This window comes from Bos javanicus, chromosome 5 (assembly GCF_032452875.1).
Source record: "Bos javanicus breed banteng chromosome 5, ARS-OSU_banteng_1.0, whole genome shotgun sequence".
Lineage (NCBI taxonomy): Eukaryota > Metazoa > Chordata > Mammalia > Artiodactyla > Bovidae > Bos > Bos javanicus.
Genome location: NC_083872.1, coordinates 45,989,603 through 46,009,677, shown reverse-complemented (window position 1 = coordinate 46,009,677; position 20,075 = coordinate 45,989,603). Strand labels below are relative to the sequence as shown.

Sequence of the window (20,075 nt, the reverse complement as noted above, 5' to 3'; positions counted from 1 at the left end):
CACAAGCATGCTCCTAGGAAGTCCAGATTTCAACACATTTCTGTATTGGTGAAAAGGAGATGCTAGAATCTCAGTACAGTTTATTGTTCTGAATCCTTGTTTACACTGCATGCCTGCTTGCCGTGCATTGCACCACTTCAGTGGTGTCTGGCTCTTTGTGACCCCATGGACTGTAGCCCACCTGGCTCCTCTGTCCATGGGATTCTTCAGGCAAGAATACTGGAGTGGGCTGCCATTTCCTCCTCCAGGGCTTGTTTACCTTATCAGTAGAAAATGTAAAACCCTAGAATCATCCTAGGCTATTTCTTCAGCACTGATTCCCTGTAAACCAGTTGGTCACTGAGTTATATCAATTTTACCTCCTAAATATCTCCAAAATCCATTTCCCTTCTCCAGCCTCACTGGCATTGTTTTGTTTTTTGTTGTTGGTTTTTTTTTTTTTTTTGGCATTGTTCCATTCTAAAAATACTTCCTGAATGTCTGTCTAGGACAATGCCATACTCAGCACCAAGGACATGATGTTGAATAAGACTCAGTCTGTCTTCAAGAAAGATATGTGAGCAAATAGAAAATTACAATATGATGTGGTAAAAGCTATGCTTTGCAAGAGACCTATAACCCAGCCTGAGAGTCAGGGCTGGGGGGAGGGGTCATAGAAGGCTTCCTGGAAGCCTGGAAGCCTGGAAGAGGCAACACCTGAGGTGAGATTTAAAGGCTAAATTATCTAAAACTTCATCCATTAGTGCCATGCGTCCTGACCTCCACTCCACTGCACCTTCTCCACGGCTCCATTATTGCTTATATTTCACCATATGATTGCTTATCTATCTCCATTCCTAAGTCCTAAATTGCTAAAAAGCAATTATGAGTTTTATTGATGATTATGACCCCGCTCATGACCATGAGGCTAGCAGACACTAAGCATTTGATGAATATTTACAGATTGATTGGTTTTCATTTTAGTGAACAACTCTCAGGCCTAGCAAAGGATACGATTCTCCTGACTTCTTAGGATGGGTAGTAACTCATAGCACAGTTCTGCAAGTACTTTTTAGAGTTTCTGCCGCTCCTTCTACTCAGCCTGACAGAGCTTTCACTTTTTGTTCCCGGCACTGTGTTCACATCTGACCTCTCCAGAACCTCCCTAACAGTGACTCCCATAGCTTCCCTCTCCGGAAGCCGTGTAGACCACAGCTACCTGGACAGAGACTGTGCTCCCTGAAGGTCGACCGGGGCAGGACCAGGGCTGTACCACCTTCTAGCATCCCTCGTGGGGAGCCACAGTCATCAGCCCAGTGGAATGACTGACTGGGTGAGTGTGCTTTCGTAACTCCGTCTCTGGAAACAATGACAGGAGCTCTGAAACCAGCTTGAAACCTAAACATCGCGGCTTGGCTTTTTCTAAACTGGTCTCTGTGGGTAGGTCAAAATGATCATGTTCGAATTTCCAACTATTTTTCTAAGTTGGACCAGAATGAGGCAGTGGAAATTCATTAAAATGCAGTGTTTCCCAGTGTCTGAGACACGCTCCACCTGGGGTTAGGAAGATGATTCTACAAGGTACACAAATGAGCATGTTTTAGTTGAGACTGTCTTTGTTTAAGTTTAATGACCTATGTTAAAAGTCATATGTTTATTTACAGCCACCTCTGAGTTGGGGCGAGTAAAAAAGTATGTTAATTTCAATTCCTTGTTGATGTAAATAATAACACAGATGCTCTTAGAGGACTCAGGTAGAGAAGCACTATGCTATCACAGGCTTCAAATTTCATACCAACCAGTGACGATCCTGACAGCAGATATGCCAGAGCTGAAAGAAACCTTGGAAGGTATCTGCTCCAATTTACTACTTTATTCACTTATTCACTCAACAAATATATATCCGGCACTTACCTTTTAAAAGCATCTGGATAGAACTGCAGCGAATCAGAGAGGGACAGTCTAGTAGGAGAAACAGATACTAAATCTCAGAGGAATTATAATTAAGACAGGTTCTGTGAAGAAGTAAAAAGTGTATGAAACCATTAATGGCAGGATGATACCTGAATGAAACCTTAAAGGATTAGGAGAAATGAAGCAGGCAGAGCAGGGCTTGAGGGTGGTATTGGGGACAGATCAGGGAAGAGAACAGAGTGTGTGAGGTCCTTTGAAGGTGTGTATCTGGCGTAAAGGAAGACCTCAGTCGATCACGCATGGTAGCTAATTTCAGTCAGGATTCATCCAGAAACGCAGGCCCAGGAAGTGAATTGACCTGACATTAGCCACACCTCCTGAGAGAAGCAGGGCGCAGGCCTCGGTCCACTCTCTCAAGAGTTCATGCATTCACCTTGTGCTAATGTAGTGCCCTGCATTTAGACCCCGTTCGGGGTGCTGGAGACCCTCCAGGGAGCAGAAGAGATAAAGGTCCTGCCCCCATAGAGCCTGTGTTCTGACATGGTGGAGAGTCAGTAAGCAAACAAGTCAAACCAAGCACATGAGTGAGAGAGAAGTGGTTTAGAGAAAAGTGAGGGGTGGGGGGATGATGCTTTGGATGGATGGCCCTCGGAGGAGGCACGCAGAGACTTGAAGGAAGTTGGGACAAATCAGATCTCTTGGTCTCACTGAGGGCTTGTTTTTACCACTCCAGGCAATGGGGTAGTACTCAGGCTCTTTCTGTTCTCCCTGTGCTAAGAGCAGAGTCAAACCCTTAGCTCTAATTATATGCTGCCAGACAAAACATTTTAATAGGAAATGTAGTCTCCTAGGTGTGATCCAGGAGGGATCTGCCAGAAGGAATCTTCCCCTAGGAATGCTAAATTGCTTGGGGATTCTAGAGCATCCTGTGGGCATTTGGGGTATGCAGCTACTTCCCAGTATGCAACCATCACTGGTTCTGGTAAAGTCTAGAGTGGGACCTGTAATCAGAGGGAAACTTTTGCCCTGAGCCCACAGTGACGCACCCAATATAGTTTCCTCCCTGTGCACCAGGACACCAGCTCCTCTCTGCTTAACTGCCTTTTCAAAATACTAGTCTTTATTCAAACACACTAAAAACATGCTTTTCCCTTTGGTATTTGAAAAAAAGTTTGTGATTAGACACCAGCACAAGGATATTGCTTTCTTGTTCAGGGATGATGTTTAAAATCCTACAGCGCTTCTGAATTTAGCAGCTTTTTAACTGTTCTAGGCAAACCAAAGAATTCAAGAAACAAAAACATCAAATTCATCAGCAGGGAAGGGACATATGTCTACTTGTGGCTGATTCACATCGTTGTACAGCAGAAACTGATATGACATTGTAAAGCAATTATCCTCCAATTAAAAGTAATTTAAAAACAACTTTGAATTCAATTACTCCAAAGTATTAGAACATAGGTGAAATTTTATCCCAAAGGACCTAAAGTTGTCTGATTGGCAAATGTGACTATTTCACGTCCCCTCTAATACCTGGAGTTCCAAAGTAATGAAACAGCCTAAGAATGGTAACCAAGACGGGCAGCTCCCAGCTCTGTGGAAGCACAGCACAAATTCAGCTCTGAGGGTGCCCGTTCCTGGAAAACACTGAGGCCCTGAAAGTGAGGCAATGAGAGGCCATGGATGGTTCACCACTTCCTCTCGGGTCCATGGGAAAGCCAGGGGAAAGATTCCTGACCCCCAAGATGCCAGCTCTTCCAAATATTTCTCAACAAGGAAGGCTGCCGCATTACTGATGGCCTCAAAGCCTGCCCCGGAAAGCCCTAAGTCAACAGCACGAAAGGAAAGCAGAGTACCCCAGGCTCCCCACCCCCAAACCCTTCCACTCACCACACCTTTCCCTGCCTGTGGACTTGTCTAATAATGAGGTCCCCAGTGGGATAAGACATAGGGCCAGAGGGCGTTGATGGGGAAGACAGAAAGGAGAAGGGGCAAGAAACAAAGGGATAATTTTGGAATATGAAAGAGAAGGGAGTCCCCAGTGGATAGATAAATGACTATGTGATTGAAAAGACTGGATGGTGGGAAAACAAGAGAAGAGATGCCAAGGATGAAAACCAAAAAGGCCTTCAAGACACCCTGTCTATTCCTATCACAAAACACCAAGTCCTGGAGTTGTCTGTGTGCAGCAGAGACAGAATGGATGCTTTGTGAAAGTGAATTAGCCATCACACAAATTGCTCTCTGAAACTGCCCATGATTACTATGCTGAAGCAGTATTGTTTGATGCAAAACAATACTCAGGCTGTATGACTCATTCAACTGAAGGGCTGCTGTATGGGTAAGGTTTTTAGATAGTATGGCAAGTTTCCTGTGGTAGAATCTGAACTGCATTCAGACTTCTATTTGGCCTTTAATAACATTCTTAATTACATGGCACCTTGAAGGAACATAATCAAGCTTTAGCATCATTTCCAATTAGTTCCTTGTAGTCTATGTAGCTTGAGTTACCTGTTAAAAGTGTATCTAGTAAACCATTCCAAGCAGTTAGTTTACATGTGCAACCATTTGATCTGATCTGATAGTTACCCATTATACTGAATGAAATTCTAGCATACTGTCTTAGAAAGGACATCCAGGACAAATAAACACAACTTATTTCATTAAAATCAAAATCTGCTAGGGGCTAAGTTCACACTGGGCATAATTAATTATCATCAAGCCCTACGCTATGCTATGCTTACTCCTTAAGTAGACAATAATTATATACATGGCATCTATGTGAGTCTCACTATATTATATCCCAGAAATCTGTCATTTTCTTTGAGCAAATATTACATGATTTAATTCTGGTTATACACTTTTAGATTAAACTCATACAGTGCACTTGGGAATGAGAAAACATATTCAAGATGAAAGCATTCTTTGAAAATACAGAAAATGTGCATATTAATAATAATTAATAAGATAAGATAATAAACTTATCTCCAAAATGCTATTGCATTAAATTCCTCTAGTCGTAACTTGCTGTTAGTACTATGTACAAAATATTTAAAAGGAAATACACTGCTGTAAATTGATCTCTGGCTGTGCTTATTATATTTCAAAATAATAATCAAATCAATCTACTTGGATCCTTGAATTACTTAATACTTTCCAAGAATTGTTTAATCCACGAAAGAAGAATATCCAGTTCACTTATGGCTTTGTAGATTCCTTTCTTTCCAATCTGCAGATAAAGTAGAAATATTAGAAGCAGAAATATTTCATATCTTTAAAAAAAGTACTCAAAGACATGAATTTGGTATACTAACCTCATAAAATGTTCTTTTCATCCTAGTAATGGATTTCATCTCTCTAGCTGATGAAGCACAGGAAATCTAAGAAATTAGCAGTAAATACAGAAATATTGCTGAAGAAGGACTAGTATTCACTCTTCCACCCACTCAACCAACAATTTTTGAGCACATTGTGGGCATGAAATACGCTGGCAAATAAATAATACTTGTCCTCTGTCCTAACAGAGTTTACAGTTTCATGAGGGAGAATAATGATATATTTTTAAAAAATGAAAAATGAAAATTTACAAACTGCAACTAAAGCTGTGTTTGTAATGCATGACTGTATGATAGAGATTTACAGAAATGACCCTCTTTCAAGTGGATGGTCAGAGAAGGTTCTTTTGGGGAATGACACTTAAATTAAGGTCTGAAAAGGGGGGAGGCAGCAGGTATGTGGGGAAGTGAAGAAAGAAAAGAGGGATTTGGAAAGGATACACAGGTGGAATAATTCAGGGAACCTGAGTGAAAGGTGTACAAATGTCCTGAGGCGAGAAAGACTATGCCTTCCAGAAACCTAAAGAAACCATGGCTGGAGCAAGAGAGATGCTAGAAACACAAGAGATGTGGGAATGATGAGAAAAAAATTTTACTTTTTGAAAAATCGCCCTGGCTGTTTTAAATATTGATGTTGATTCCCAGGAGAAAGCACCAGGAAATGAATATTAGTTTCTAAATCATGAAGAAGAGTAAGCTAGTGTCTTGAGAAGACAGCTTGTAGCCTGACTTGGGGTGGAGAGATTGGGAAATGCTGGTCTCCTTTGAGGAGGTGAGTTTTCAAATATGAGCACGAGAATCACTTAGGAGTCATGGGGAAGAAATTCTCCATCTTCCTTTCCTCATCTGTTTTCTCCCACAGAGTCCCATAGGGAAGACCTTGCATAGGAAGGTAGAAATTCTTCCTGTGAAAGAGGCTTTTGTGATGAGGCATGGAAGAGCTGCACACAGAATGTGAAGGTTCCATCTGCAGGACTCACAAGCACAAGAGCTGAACCTCCCTGTGATAAGAGCCATCAATTTAGAGGATGTTTCCTCCCACACCAGATCCTGTGAGGCCAAGACAATGTGGAACCCATCCAGGGCAGTGGTAGCCAGAATCAGAGTATACAGTCAGAAAGAATTCATTCCTTCGTTAAACAAGCATTCATGAAGTGCCTACTAATTGTCAGATCATGTGCCAGACTCATAATAATGAGCAAAACAGAGGTAGCAAATAGATAGTGATAGATGGGAAAATCAACAAATACAAGATCAATAATAGAAGATAAAAATCCAGCAGTTCTTCTTTATCCCAATTTCCCTCCATGTGAAGATTGTTAGATAAAAATAATAGTTTTATTAGCATTTTGTTAGCATTCTGTGTCAGGCACTAATATGAAGGCTTTGGTTATATTAACTCATTCAATCCTCAAAACAACCTTATGAGGTAGGTACTATTATCACTCTCATTTTACAGGTTAGAAAAACCAAGCATTGAAGTTAACATTCTGTCAATGTTCACATAGTATTAATAAGTGGAAGAGCTGAGATCCAAACCCAGGTATTTTGACTCCAGAGTATGTATTTAAAAGCCACTATATTACACTATTTCTACACTATATATGCACTACTATACTATTTTTTTAGATTAAAAAACCTGCATAACTTGGAAAAGATATTCCAGCCAAGCCATTCTCCTGTTGAAAATCTTAAATATCCAGTTCCAAAGAAAGATTCGTTCAAAGATTTCTGCTGCTGCTAAGTCACTTCAGTTGTGTCCAACTCTGTGTGACCCCAGAGACGGCAGCCCACCAGGCTCCCCCGTCCCTGGGATTCTCCAGGCAAGAACACTGGAGTGGGTTGCCATTTCCTTCTCCAATGCATGAAAGTGAAAAGTGAAACGGAAGTCGCTCAGTCGTATCCGACTCTTAGCAATCCCATGGACTGCAGCCCACCAGGCTCCTCCACCCATGGGATTTTCCATGCAAGAGTACTGGAGTGGGGTGCCATTGCCTTCTCCGTCAAAGATCTCTACTCTGTATTATCCTAGGGGAAATACTGGGAATGCCTCTAAAAGCCTAAGCTAATTGACAGAGAAAGACACACAGAGACAGAGAGACTTCAACTTGAAAATGCACAGTGTGATAACAAACAAAAGACGAAAAACTCTGTGTGTGTCTATTTGTGTGTGTGTGTTTTGCTCCCTTTGTTCATTTGTTTTCCAGATTGGAACTGCAAAAGTAAATTCTAGAAATACCGTGTCTAGTTCCAGCCAGGAGAGTAGTTCTGGAAATAATTATTATAGAGAAGACTGCCTATCACTTTTTAAATGGAGAATTTGGCTAGATGCTAAATCTGTCCAGTCAGAAATTATCTAGTATAAATGTAGTTGGCCCAAACATTGCAACTGGAAGAGAGGAGTTCATGAGGATAATCAATACTTGCCAATTCCAATATATCCAAAGTTCTTAGATGCAAAGAACAGTCACAAGGAACTGAATAAGCAAGTCATAGGGCACAATATCAAATATGCCTGTGTCCGGATTTAAAATTTTAACGCTAGAATCCACCTGCCAATGCAGGAAACAAGGGTTTGATCTCTCATCCAGGAAGATCCACATGCCACAGAGCAACTAAGCCCATGAGCCATAACTACTGAGCCCTGTGCTCTAGATCCTGGGAACCACAACTACTGAGCCCTGTGCTCTAGAGCCCAGGAACTGCAACCACTGAAGCATGCACACCCTACAGCCCTTGCTCTGCAACAAGAGAAGCCACTGCAATGAAAAACCTGTGCTCTGCAGCTAGAGAGTAGCCCCCACTGGCCACAACTAGAGAAAAACCCATGCTGTAATGAAGACTCAGCACAGCCAAAAATAAATAAATATTAAAAAAAAAAAAAAAAGATTTAACACTGAAAATGTGAGACCAAAGAAGCCAACCAAATTCTGGACATTACAGAAATTAAATGTCATTAAGGCATTCCTTCAGAGAAGGCAATGGCACCCCACTCCAGTACTCTTGCCTAGAAAATCCCACAGACGGAGGAGCCTGGTAGGCTGCAGTCCATGGGGTCGCTAGAATCAGACACGACTGAGCAACTTCACTTTCACTTTTCACTTTCATGCATTGGAGAAGGAAATGGCAACCCACTCCAGTGTTCTTGCCTGGAGAATCCCAGGGACGGGGAAGCCTGGTGGGCTACCGTCTGTGGGGTCGCTAGAGTCGGGCAGTAGGACAGAAGCGACTTAGCAGCAGTAGCAGCAGCAAGGCATTCCTTAATGATGAGGCCCTCTCCCCCAGACAGCTTGGGCCTACAGGGCCTCCCATAAATAAGGCAGGAATTACAAGAAAGGTTTCTGACTTCATTCCATCTAAGGCACACGCTACCCTAAGAAGAACAAAGAGAGTAGAAGAGGAGAAAAACAAGGTTTGGCAAAAAATTAAAACCCATCACTTAATAGCGGCAGTGTTTCCTCTAGAGCTCTGTAGGTTTATGGGATTCTTTCTGGTGCCTTGAGATCCATTTACTATAAATGACCCCTAGTAAATGCAAGAGGTTTTCATTTTCCTCACTGTTATAAATACGTCTATAGACCCAGTAGGATAGCCTGATTTTACTGCTAATTCAGATTTCTTTGCTTGGAAGGAGGAATTTACAAAACAATGATTCCCTTTATCTTATATTTCAAGGTATAGTTCCATTTGCAGAAAACAGCATGCAAAACCAAAGGGCAGCAGTTTTGTTCTAAGAATGGCTGCATGATTTGACAGACTCAGGCAAAGCAGTCATGATCTGGACAAGAGGCAATGTATTAGTAGGGCTGAAATAACCAGGGATTGGCTCAAAAACAAAAAAATAATGTGTGTGTGATAGTCACAGAATAGCAAACACAAGGCAACAGCCTAATCATTCACCATTAAGTCAATGGATATTTACTGCATACTTACTATATGCTAGGCATATAATCGTGTGTCTGACCACATAGCATTGATTTTACTTAATTTATAAAAGTGCCCCTAAATGCCGAAAACCGCCTTGGGGCACAAGCAATGGCTCATAACTGTCAGAGACAGCAAAGGAAAATCACAATACTACATGATGAATACTGTGATTTAAAAACAAAAACCCGTTCTGGGGACACATCAGAGGCCATCCAACTGAGGGATCCCAGAAGGCTTCCAGAAGGAAAAAACAAGAGAGTTGCATCTTGAAGGGTGACTAAAATGGAGTGGAAGAAACAGAAAGAATGGATGAGTAGGCAGAGGAAGCCCGATGCTCGAAGGTTGGAGAGAACAGAGATTATTTATTTATTTAATTTGTTATTATTGTTATTATTTTGGGGGCCACATGTGGGATGGGCCACATGTGGAAAAAATAGATGTAATCCTTGAACCTGAATCCCTGGCAGCATGTGGGATCCTAGTTCCCTAACCAGGGATCGAACCTGTGCTCCCTGCATTGGCACTGCGGAGTTTTAAGCACTGGACCACGGAAGTCCAGCAATGATAATTCAGACACCCTTCTGGTCTCAGATTGTTACCTGTGATATGGCCCCCAACCTCCAACCCTCAGCATCCTCTTGTTTGCTCCCTTCATGGCACCTATCAAAATCTGAGAGTTGCTGAAACTGACTGAGAGCATTCTCAAAAGAGTTCTGTACAGAAAGAGATATTATCTATCAATTTTTGGTGAATTTCCAGCATCTGGAATAGTGTTCAGCAACACTAGATACTCAGGGCTTATTTAATGAATGAATCAATGAATGAAATGCAAGCATCAGCTTAGAGCTTTGGAGTTCACAAAGCCCACTGGTTTAATATTAATAGTAGTCTGAAGTATATTCTGGGCATTAGTGAGCTCTGTTTAAAACAATTTGATGAAAAAATAAATGTAATCCTTAAATCTGAATCCCCAATATCCACAACGTGTTTGAAAAATCATGAAAATATGAATTGTGTATTATATACACTAAAACAAAAATGAATAATCCCTCTTCGCTGATAACTCTGAGGAAATGAAATAGCTTGGCCAGGGAGTGGACAGCTGTACCTGTCATAGTCTCTCACCCTGTACTGTTACAAATAATGACCTCAAATTCTTCCTACAAAAAGAGTTTTACTATACTATAGTCCTCTAGGAGCATGTACTATAGTCTTTTATGAGGCTTCCCAGGTGGCACTAGTGTTAAGGAACCCGCCTGCCAACACAGGAGACCGTAAGAGATGTGGGTTCAATCCCTGGGTTGGGAAGATCCCCTGGAGGAGGGCATGACAACCCACTTCAGTGTTCTTGCCTGGAGAATCCCATGGACAGAATCCCATGGACAGAGGAGCCTGGCGGGCTACAGTCTATAGGGTCGCACAGAGTTGTACACGATTTAATGGACTTAGCACAGCGCAGGTGTGCATAGCACAGCACAACTAAGGAATAACTTTGACAGAAAATAAGTTCTATAATATAATTAGAAAATACATTTACAAAAGTTAAAACTGACTTATAAATGATCTCTTTATCTTTCACTTAAAGTAACACTATAAGTAAAACACTAACTTTAGGCACTAAAAAGGTATTTGATTGTTTAAGAGAATCTCTCCTTTGGAAATTGTTGAGAAAATGTAATTGAAAGAAAATTAGTGTTCTAAGTATGGAAAACAGTAAAGAAAGATACGAACAATTTTACAGAACTACTTCGTATTAGGCACTTTGACATAGTATCTTATTTAATTCTTCCAAAAACCACATGATGAGATTATTGGTATTGTTAAAGACAAGTTTAGGACTTTATAGTCAATGAAAGAATAAATCAGGATTAGTCTTACTTCCTGCTTCAGTTTCTATCAGTTCAGCCAATTATGATTTTTAAAATATTCAAAATTGCAAACATAAATAATTGGCAATGCTTCACAATTTGATAAGCTAGTTGCAGCTGATGATACAAATTACTTATCAAACTTTCTACAAGAATTAGAGATACAAATATTCTATTTGACAAGACTTACCAAACTTAAAAATTAATCACATACAATTAATGTAAAGAAACAGAGCTCTCTAATTACCAATTATTATTTAGACTCTCAAAATATTAATTAAAAATGATGAAATCTTGAAAACTAATGTACTTTTTTAATTACCCTATGAATTCAACTAAGCAACTTTCAAGTCTGAGAGTTTTTCTATAAGAATCTTTAAAACATCTTTTTACAAAGAGGCACTTTCCAAATATCATTTAGACAAATACCATGGGATCGCAAAGAGTCGGACACAACTGAAAGACTTCAACTTTCACTTTCACTTTTCAGGGCTAACAAAGATTAAAAACAAAGATTAAAAATAAAGATATTTATGTTATCCTTTGCTTTTTTTCTTTAAACAATTATGCCACCTGAATTACCCAAATCAGACTTATTAAAATGTATAATATTTTACTAGGTGCTGCAAAATACCTAGAATGTTCTCAGAAACAATAAGATGACATTCAAATGTAGTGCTGCTGGGATTCCAGACATTGGAGTCTGTCATGAAAACTGTTGTAGTGTCGTGTCTTAAGAATGGCTCAAGAAGATGCCAATCTCGGTGGATTTATAGAGAAACCCTAAACTTTAAAGAACCAGAAACACTTCTCAAAAATGAAAAAAAATGTTTGTCCATGAGGTAATAATGAAGCTAAGAGAAAATAACAACTCATTGGTCACCTTGAAAGAATATTAGAAAATCAATCCTTATATTGAAAACTGATAAATAAAGAAAAAGAATTACATGTTTCTTTTTAACAGTACAGATGAAATTGTTGGAGCAAATGAAATGACAGGTTTTAATTAAAAATATGTCATCATTTGGTAACTTTTAAAAATATCTCATATATTTGCATAAACAGTTGACCGTAAATAAAATTGCACACTATCTAGAAAATCACAATATTTAAAACAGGTAAGAACCAGAATTACATGTTTATTCTCACCTTCTTATATGATAAGGTCCTCAGGACAGCCAAACAATTAGTTAGGGGGAGATTTCTTTACATAATTATCCTTATTTATAAATAAAGGAATAGAATTTTAAAAGCATTATTTTGCAATGTTTTATGAATTAATAGATCTAAACAATAATTAGCATAGACTGATAACAGAAATAGAGGTCATATAGTACATTCTAGAAGCTAAAGGAAAGATGGATCATGTGAAGTAGGAAAGGGAAAATATTGAACAAATTCAGACTTCTAGTAAGAAATGGGACTAAAGTAGGTTAGATATTATAGACTAAAAGATTTGTAAATTTTGTAAACTTGAAGATATAGCAATAGAAACTATCCGCAATAAAACACAATTCCCCTGGTGGCTCAGAGGTTAAAGCGTCTGCCTACAATTCGGGAGACCTGGGTTCGATCCCTGGGTCAGGAAGATCCTCTGGAGATGGAAATGGCAAACCGCTCCAGTACTCTTGCCTGGAAAATCCCATGGACGGAGGAGCCTGGTGGGCTACAGTCCATGGGGTCACAAAGAGTCAGTCACGACTGAGCAACTTCACTTCACTTCACTTCACTTCACAATAAAACACAGAAGAACACTGCCATTGACCACAAAAACGAGAACAAGGATTTTGAACAATTTTAGCTCCAGCCACTCTAGGAAACAGCTTGGCTGTCTATTGCATAATTAAACACACACCTAACCTATGATCCAGCCTAGGTGGTTACCACTCCTACCTCTCAAGTGTTGACTCGGCAGAAGTGCGAATCTCTCTCCAAACAAAGACTTGCCTGGCATTTCTCCAGGCAAGATTACTGGAGTGAATTGCCATTTCCTTCTCGAGGGGATCTTTCCCACCCAGGGATTGAACCCCCTTTACTGACTGAGCCACTGGGGAAGTATATAAATATTCATAGCAGCTTTATCTGTGATAATGAAAAACTGGAAAAAATAAATAGCCATCAATAGATGAATAGATAAAGTGTGGTATATCATTACAGTGCAATGCTAATTGGCAATGAAAAAGGAAGAAGTAATTGATACATTCAATAACATGAATGAATCTCAAAGTAATTATACTGGGTAGAAGAAGTCAGACTTTGAAGAATATGACACATATATAGATTTTCCTCATTTTATAATTGTCTCAAGTCCTGGTAAACCTATTGTTAGTTGAAAATATCTTAAGTCAAAAATGCATTTAAGGGACTCCCCTGGCAGTCCAGTGGTTAAGACTTTATCTTTCAACATGCGGAGTATGGGTTCAATCTCTGGTCAGGGAGCTAATATCGCACATGCTTCAAGGTCAAAAAACAGACATAAAACAGAAACAAGGTTGTAACAAATTCAATAAAGACTTAAAAATATGCATAGTATACCTAACTTTCCAAGCATCGTAGCTTAGTCTAGCCTAGCTTAAACGTGTTCAGAACACTTACATTGGCCTACAATGGAGAAAAATCATCGAACACAAGCCTATTTCATGATGAAATGTTGAATATCTCATAGAATTTATTCAATACTGTAATGAAAGTGAAAAACAGCATCGTCGTCTGGGTACAGAGCGGTGGTGAGTGAGTTGGTTGTTTACCCTCATGATCTCATGGCTGACCGGGAGCTGGGGTTGCCGCTGCTGTCCAATATCAAGAGAGAGTACTGTGCCAGGAATCACTAGCCCAGGAAAACTGGAAACACATACCTTTTGTACCTCTATAAAGTCAAAAATCACACCATTGTAAGTTAGGGATCATCTGTAAAACCATTTAGTTTAAATCCTGCTGCTGCTACTGCGGCTAAGTCGCTTCAGCCGTGTCCGACTCTGTGCGACCCCATAGACGGCTCCTCTGTCCCTGGGATTCTCCAGGCAAGAACACTGGAATGGGTTGCCATTTCCTTCTCCAATGCATGAAAGTGAAAAGTCAAAGTGAAGTCGCTTAGTCGTGTCCGACTCATAGCGACCCCATGGACTGCAGCCTACCAGGCTCCTCCGTCCATGGGATTTTCCAGGCAAGAGTACTGGAGTGGGGTGCCATTACCTTCTCCGCATCCCAGTCTGGGCTTCCCTAATGGCTCAGATGATAAAGAATCTGCCTGCAATGCAGGAGACCTGGGTTTGATCCCTGCAGAAGGGAATGGCTACCCACTCCAGTATTCTTGCCTGGAGAATTCCATGGACAGAGGCGCCTGGCGGACTACAGTACATGGGGTCAAAGAGCCAGACACTTCCACTTTCATCCCAGGCTGCTTGCTCTCTTCCTCAGACTTTCCTTGTCCTCCCTTATGACACTAGTGTGCACACTTTGGTCCAAGCACATTATTGCAGTGCTCTTTTCATTGTTTATTTTGCCTGGAGTCTCACCCCTGCAGACATACACCTGGCCAACAGGCACGTGCAAAGATGCTCAATATCACTAATCATTAGTGACATGCAAATCAAAACTATAATGAGGTATCACCTCACACTGGTCAGATGACCATCATCAAAAAGTCTACAAATACTAAGTGCTGGAGAGGATGTGGAGAAAAAGGAATCCTTCTACAATGTTTGTGAGAATGTAAATTGCTGCAGCCTTTTTGGTTTTCCATTTTAAATATAGCAGTGTGTACATGTCGATCCCAAACTCCCTAACTATCCCTCCCTTCCCTCGACTCTTTCCCCTCTCTGTGAGTCTGTTTCTGTTTTGTAAAATAAGCTTATTTATATAATTTCTTTTTGGATTCCTATAAGGGATATTATACAGATATTTCCAGAGATTCATTCTTCAGTCAGAATCACCACACCTAGGAATGTCTGCATCCAATAAAAAAAGAGATGACTGGAGTGGATAATAAATGCTATTTCTGGTTTTCTTTTTCTAACTCCAATTCTACAGACCAAGACATGGATTTAGTCTCAGAATCAATTCCTCGAAAGTCTGCCCAAGATTCAGTAAGAGAGAGAGGAGAGCTTTAAAGCAACCAGCAGAGCCACATAGAAGGGGGAGAAAAGTTTCTGCAACTTGCAAAGCTTTGATTCATTGGCATATTCAAGAATTAATGATAGCCTGAGGTCCCTGGAAGGAAGGGGGAAAAAAGAAACAAAGTGACAATCACACATCTGGTGGAGGGCACAGCTGCTCTGCTTAGGAAAGCTGCCCCCATGCCTATCTTCCCCAAATTAAAGCAAATGTTCTAAAAAGAAGAAAAGAAAATATCACATGTAAATAAATGTCACCTATCGCATTTTATAACTTCTCCCTCCTAAACTCTGCCCCATCCACTGATTCAGAATTCCACATAGAGAGGCAAATGCCCAGTTGATTTATATTACACATACTTGCTTCTGTAGCCAAAAAGAAAAAAATGGTGATTGCCAGAAAAACTAAATGCAAGCCTGTTATTAAAATTAAACTTATTTCCCTAAATCAATATCTGAGGCGACTTTCTAAAGCTCAGCTTAATCTTTCGACTTTCTTTTTTAGAGTTTCACGGAGGCGGTTTGTTTACTCCAGCACATATGAGCCAAATGAACCAAAGCTAATAAGGGTTGTATTGGGAGGGGAGATTAGAAGGAAAGACCAGAATTAGGTGGCCCTCAGGATGGAGAAGGCAATGGCACCCCACTCCAGTACTCTTGCCTGGAAAATCCCATGGACGGAGGAGCCTGGTAGGCTGCAGTCAATAGGGTTCCCAAGAGTCGGACACGACTGAGCGACTTCACTTTGACTTTTTACATTCATGCATTGGAGAAGGAAATGGCAACCAACTCCAGTATTCTTGCCTAGAGAATCCCAGGGATGGGGGAGCCTGGTGGGCTGCCGTCTATGGGGTCGCACAGAGTCGGATATGACTGAAGCGACTTAGCGGCAGCAGCAAAAGCAGGATTGGCTAGGTGATGTGCTCGTATTTGGCCACAAGGGGGAGCCAGCCGCCTTGGAAAGCCTCCACGATCAGCCTGAGAAGGACGGCCTACTCCCATTCTGCAGTAGCCCGTCTCTCAAGAAAAGCTCTTGACAAATTAAGGTCCCTTTAGGAAATGACTTCTTCCACAACAAGTCAAGGAAAATCAGAGTTCCTAGATAGCTCTATGGTTTCTAAGTTTTTGGTCTGAAATATTGCTCGGTTTAGGTTATAACTATTATGTGGTCTCTAGCTATATGAGCTGAAGAAATAAAATCAATGGTGAAAGCAAACGTGGCTTTTGGGAGTTCCAGGTGTCCAGATATACTGTACTGTATCAGACAAGGATTTCTAGTACCTCAGCATCATTAACAAACTTCATTTACAATAATACTACATTAAATTGGATGGCTCTGTGTTTCGTGGTGGCTCAGACGGTAAAGCGTCTGGCTACAATGCGGGAGACCCAGGTTCGATCCCTGGGTCGGGAAGATCCTCTGGAGAAGGAAATGGCAACCCACTCCAGTACTCTTGCCTGGAAAATCCCACGGATGGAAGAGCCTGGTAGGCCACAGTCCGTGGGGTCGCAAAGAGTCGGACACGACTGTGCAACTTCACCTGTACCTTATTATTTTAATGGAATATTAGAGTTTTGGGGAAACAAGGCAGCTTATTTAACTTATATGCAGAGTACATCATGCGAAATGACAGGTTGGATGAAGCACAAGCTGAAATCAAGACTGCTGGGAGAAATATCAATAACCTCAGATATGCAGATGACACCACCCTTATGGCAGAAAGTGAAGAACTAAAGAGCCTCTTGATGAAAGTGAAAGAGGAGAGTCAAAAAGTTGGCTTAAATTTATCATTCAGAAAACTAAGATCATGGCATCTGGTCCCATCATTTCATGCCAAATAGATGGGGAAACAATGGAAACAGTGGCTGACTTTATTTTGGGGGGCTCCAAAATCATTGCAGATGGTGACTGCAGCCATGAAATTAAAAGATGCTTGCTCCTTGGAAGAAAAGCTATTACCAAACTAGACAGCATATTAAAAAGCAGAGACATTACTTTGCCAACAAAGGTCTGTCTAGTCAAAGCTATGGTTTTTCCAGTAGTCAAGTATGGATATGAGAGTTGGACTATAAAGAAAGCTGAGTGCCAAAGAATTGATGCTTTTGAACTGTGGTGTTGGAGAAGATTCTTAAGAGTTCCTTGGACTGCAAGGAGATCAAACCAGTCCATCCTAAAGGAATCAGTCCTGAATATTCGTTGGAAGGACTGATGCTGAAGCTGAAACTCCAATACTTTGGCCACCTCATGCGAAGAGTTGACTCATTTAAAAAGCCCCTGATGCTGGGAAAGATTGAAGGTGGGAGGAGAAGGGGATGACAGAGGATGAGATGGCTGGATGGCATCAACAACATGATGGACATGAGTTTGAGTAGGCTCCGGGAGTTGGTGATGGACAGGGAAGACTGGTGTGCTGCAGTCCATGGGGTCACAAAGAGTCGGACACAACTGAGCAACTGAACTGAACTGAATGCAACCCAAGTCCCAAAGGAGGATATAACTTAAACACAAACTAACCAAAGGGAACATAAATTTGTATGTTTTACCCTACTGACTAGCTTACCCTTATAAAAATTCTCTGCACTGTAGGCTGGAATTTGGATTACTGTGTACTTTCATGGACCACAAGAAAAAAGATGTCCTGGTATTTTAAAACTGAAAATCTGCTACCAACAGCCCAGAGTTTAAGTTTCATGACCCTGATGCCCAAGGATAGAAAGCTCATTACCTTCTGGCGACCCAAGGACTGTAATAACCTTCACTACCCCCTACTTTGTACCACCTACCAATACAACCACAGGAGACTGGAGACGGCATACTTAGAACAAAATCCACGCCACAGAAAAGACTCAACACTTCTCACAGAGGCAAGCCAACTAATATTGCCCAGATCCTGGCTTGGTTGTTTTGCTTTGTTTTGTTTTTCTCTACTGATCTTGGGTGTTAGAAATACTGTCACTTCTGCCTTCTTAATTAGTACTTTATTGCTTAGGGTGATGGTGACCATACCACAGCATCAAATAATTTAGGTACCAAAGAAGGACACACTTCTTTTATCATTTTCTTTTCATTGAGACTTTGCCTTGTAAAGGATACAATTCTATACTTACACAAATAAATAAGAAAAAGTCTATCTAAAAGCACTTATCAATATGGGAGAGAAAGAGAAGAGGTAAGAGAAAGTGAGCAACAGAGAAAGAGGAAAAAGAGAGAGAGAAAGGAAAAAATAAAGGAAAGAAGAAAAACAATGACATCCTAGAAAAGTGTTTGGCATATCATTGGTGCTTCAGAAATATTTGTTAAATGAATGAATTAGTTGGGATTTGCACAAAGAGAGACTGATTTGAAAAACTAAATATTGATCTGAGGCACATCTCATGTTCATTTAGCTCTCTTCAACTTATTTTACATGTCATTCCTTAAGAAATAGTACATAGTGGATGACAAGTTACACAGGATTATTTGATATTGTTTCCCTGGTGATGGATTCTCCATTTGGGACTACAAGCCAACAATTAGAAAATCCCTTTACTCACCCTTTGGGGTGAAGACAAAATATGCTATTTTCTAAGTAGATGTCTAGGCTCAAAGCCATATTTGCTGTGCATACTTACACAGCGGCTCAGTTTCTGCCTGAGGCTATGAAAGTCTTCCACAAAGTGCATTTCCTTGCAAACTTGTAATTGGAGTTGACCAAAAACATCTTCCATGAAGAAGGACAGAAGTTGTTCCTGGAATCTGCAGTTTTTCTATAAATAAGATAGGAAAAAATTGCATAAGGTAAACCATGAGCAGCTTTTGTAAAATAAACTAAAATATCCCCCTGATTATTACTTCATGACCATCTGGAAAAATTTAAAATGCAAGGAGAAAAGCATGCAACAAGTAGAAATGTGAGAAAGAAAAGCAACCCCTGGCTTACCATAAATAGCTTTTTTGTTTTCTTTTTTAATAATCGTATATTTTTTATGCGATCTTCCTACAATAAAACAAAGAGAAATAAGATGTATCCAGAATTTCATATGTCCCTTAGGTCTTCATTTCTAAGCAGAGCCTAATACTTACTGGAATCGTTGCTCTGAGGCTTGCTGCCTTGACATAGAGAGTATCGACAGCTTGGGACAGGGTTCCCCTTGGGTAACACCTTTCAGCAAAGGATGATTGCTTGTGCTTAGCAATGGCAAGAGACAGAGTGACAAAGAGCAACCCACATCTCAAAATGCAACTCACCCACATTTCCCTCCACCCCACTCAGCTCGTGTCGCTCACAGTAACCAGACAGTTCTTGTGCTGGTTAGACGGGAGGGTAACCTACTTACTTTAGCCCTCAAGGTCGCCTCTCCAATGAGATGCCGTGAAAGATAACCTACAGTTTAGAAAGAGGAAGATCACTTCAGTTCTAATTTTTTAGAGCTTGCTTCATAATCAAAAAACACTGACCACACCATACTGTGACGTTAAGTAAAAGCTCATATTTACTGGCAAGGTTGGGGCCCTGTTTCCAAAAAGAATTCAGAACCTCAGATGTGTCTCACAACAGATTTCATTATTTTAAAAGCCAAGCCATGCCAGTAAAAAACCCTGATCTCCTGGAGGCTGTGTGACTGTTTTGAAATATGGGGGAAAAAAAATCTGCTTTTGTAACTAGTATCCCAGAAAAAGTGTAGAATGAGCAGCCCTGAGAAACCTGCTCATGACCTCATATGGGTTTAACATTTGACCTTTGCCAGATCCTTCACCTGCCCACTCCTACCCCACCAGAAGCCATCATTGTGCAGCCCACCATCAAGACTCAAGAGAAAAAAATGTCCAATTGTTTTCAAGAATTTTTCCACCTCATACATTGTAACTCCCCCAACATATTCAAGACTTTCTTTGAACCAGGACCTGGAATTAAGACCTACTTAATTAACCTACCTAATTAACCTATTAATTTAATAAG

The 20,075-nt window shown here is 40.5% G+C and overlaps 1 protein-coding gene across 1 annotated transcript; it reads right to left on the bottom strand.

Moving 5' to 3' along the window:
* Positions 1-3,857: 3,857 nt before the first annotated feature.
* On the bottom strand, positions 3,858-19,435 carry IL26 (interleukin 26). Its single transcript, XM_061416555.1, has 5 exons — positions 19,199-19,435; positions 19,056-19,112; positions 18,748-18,882; positions 5,208-5,273; positions 3,858-5,122 (listed from the first exon to the last, which is right to left on the bottom strand). Exons 1-5 carry the CDS (start codon positions 19,367-19,369, stop codon positions 5,036-5,038), a joined length of 516 nt encoding a protein of 171 aa, XP_061272539.1. The 5' UTR covers positions 19,370-19,435; the 3' UTR covers positions 3,858-5,035.
* Positions 19,436-20,075: the final 640 nt, after the last annotated feature.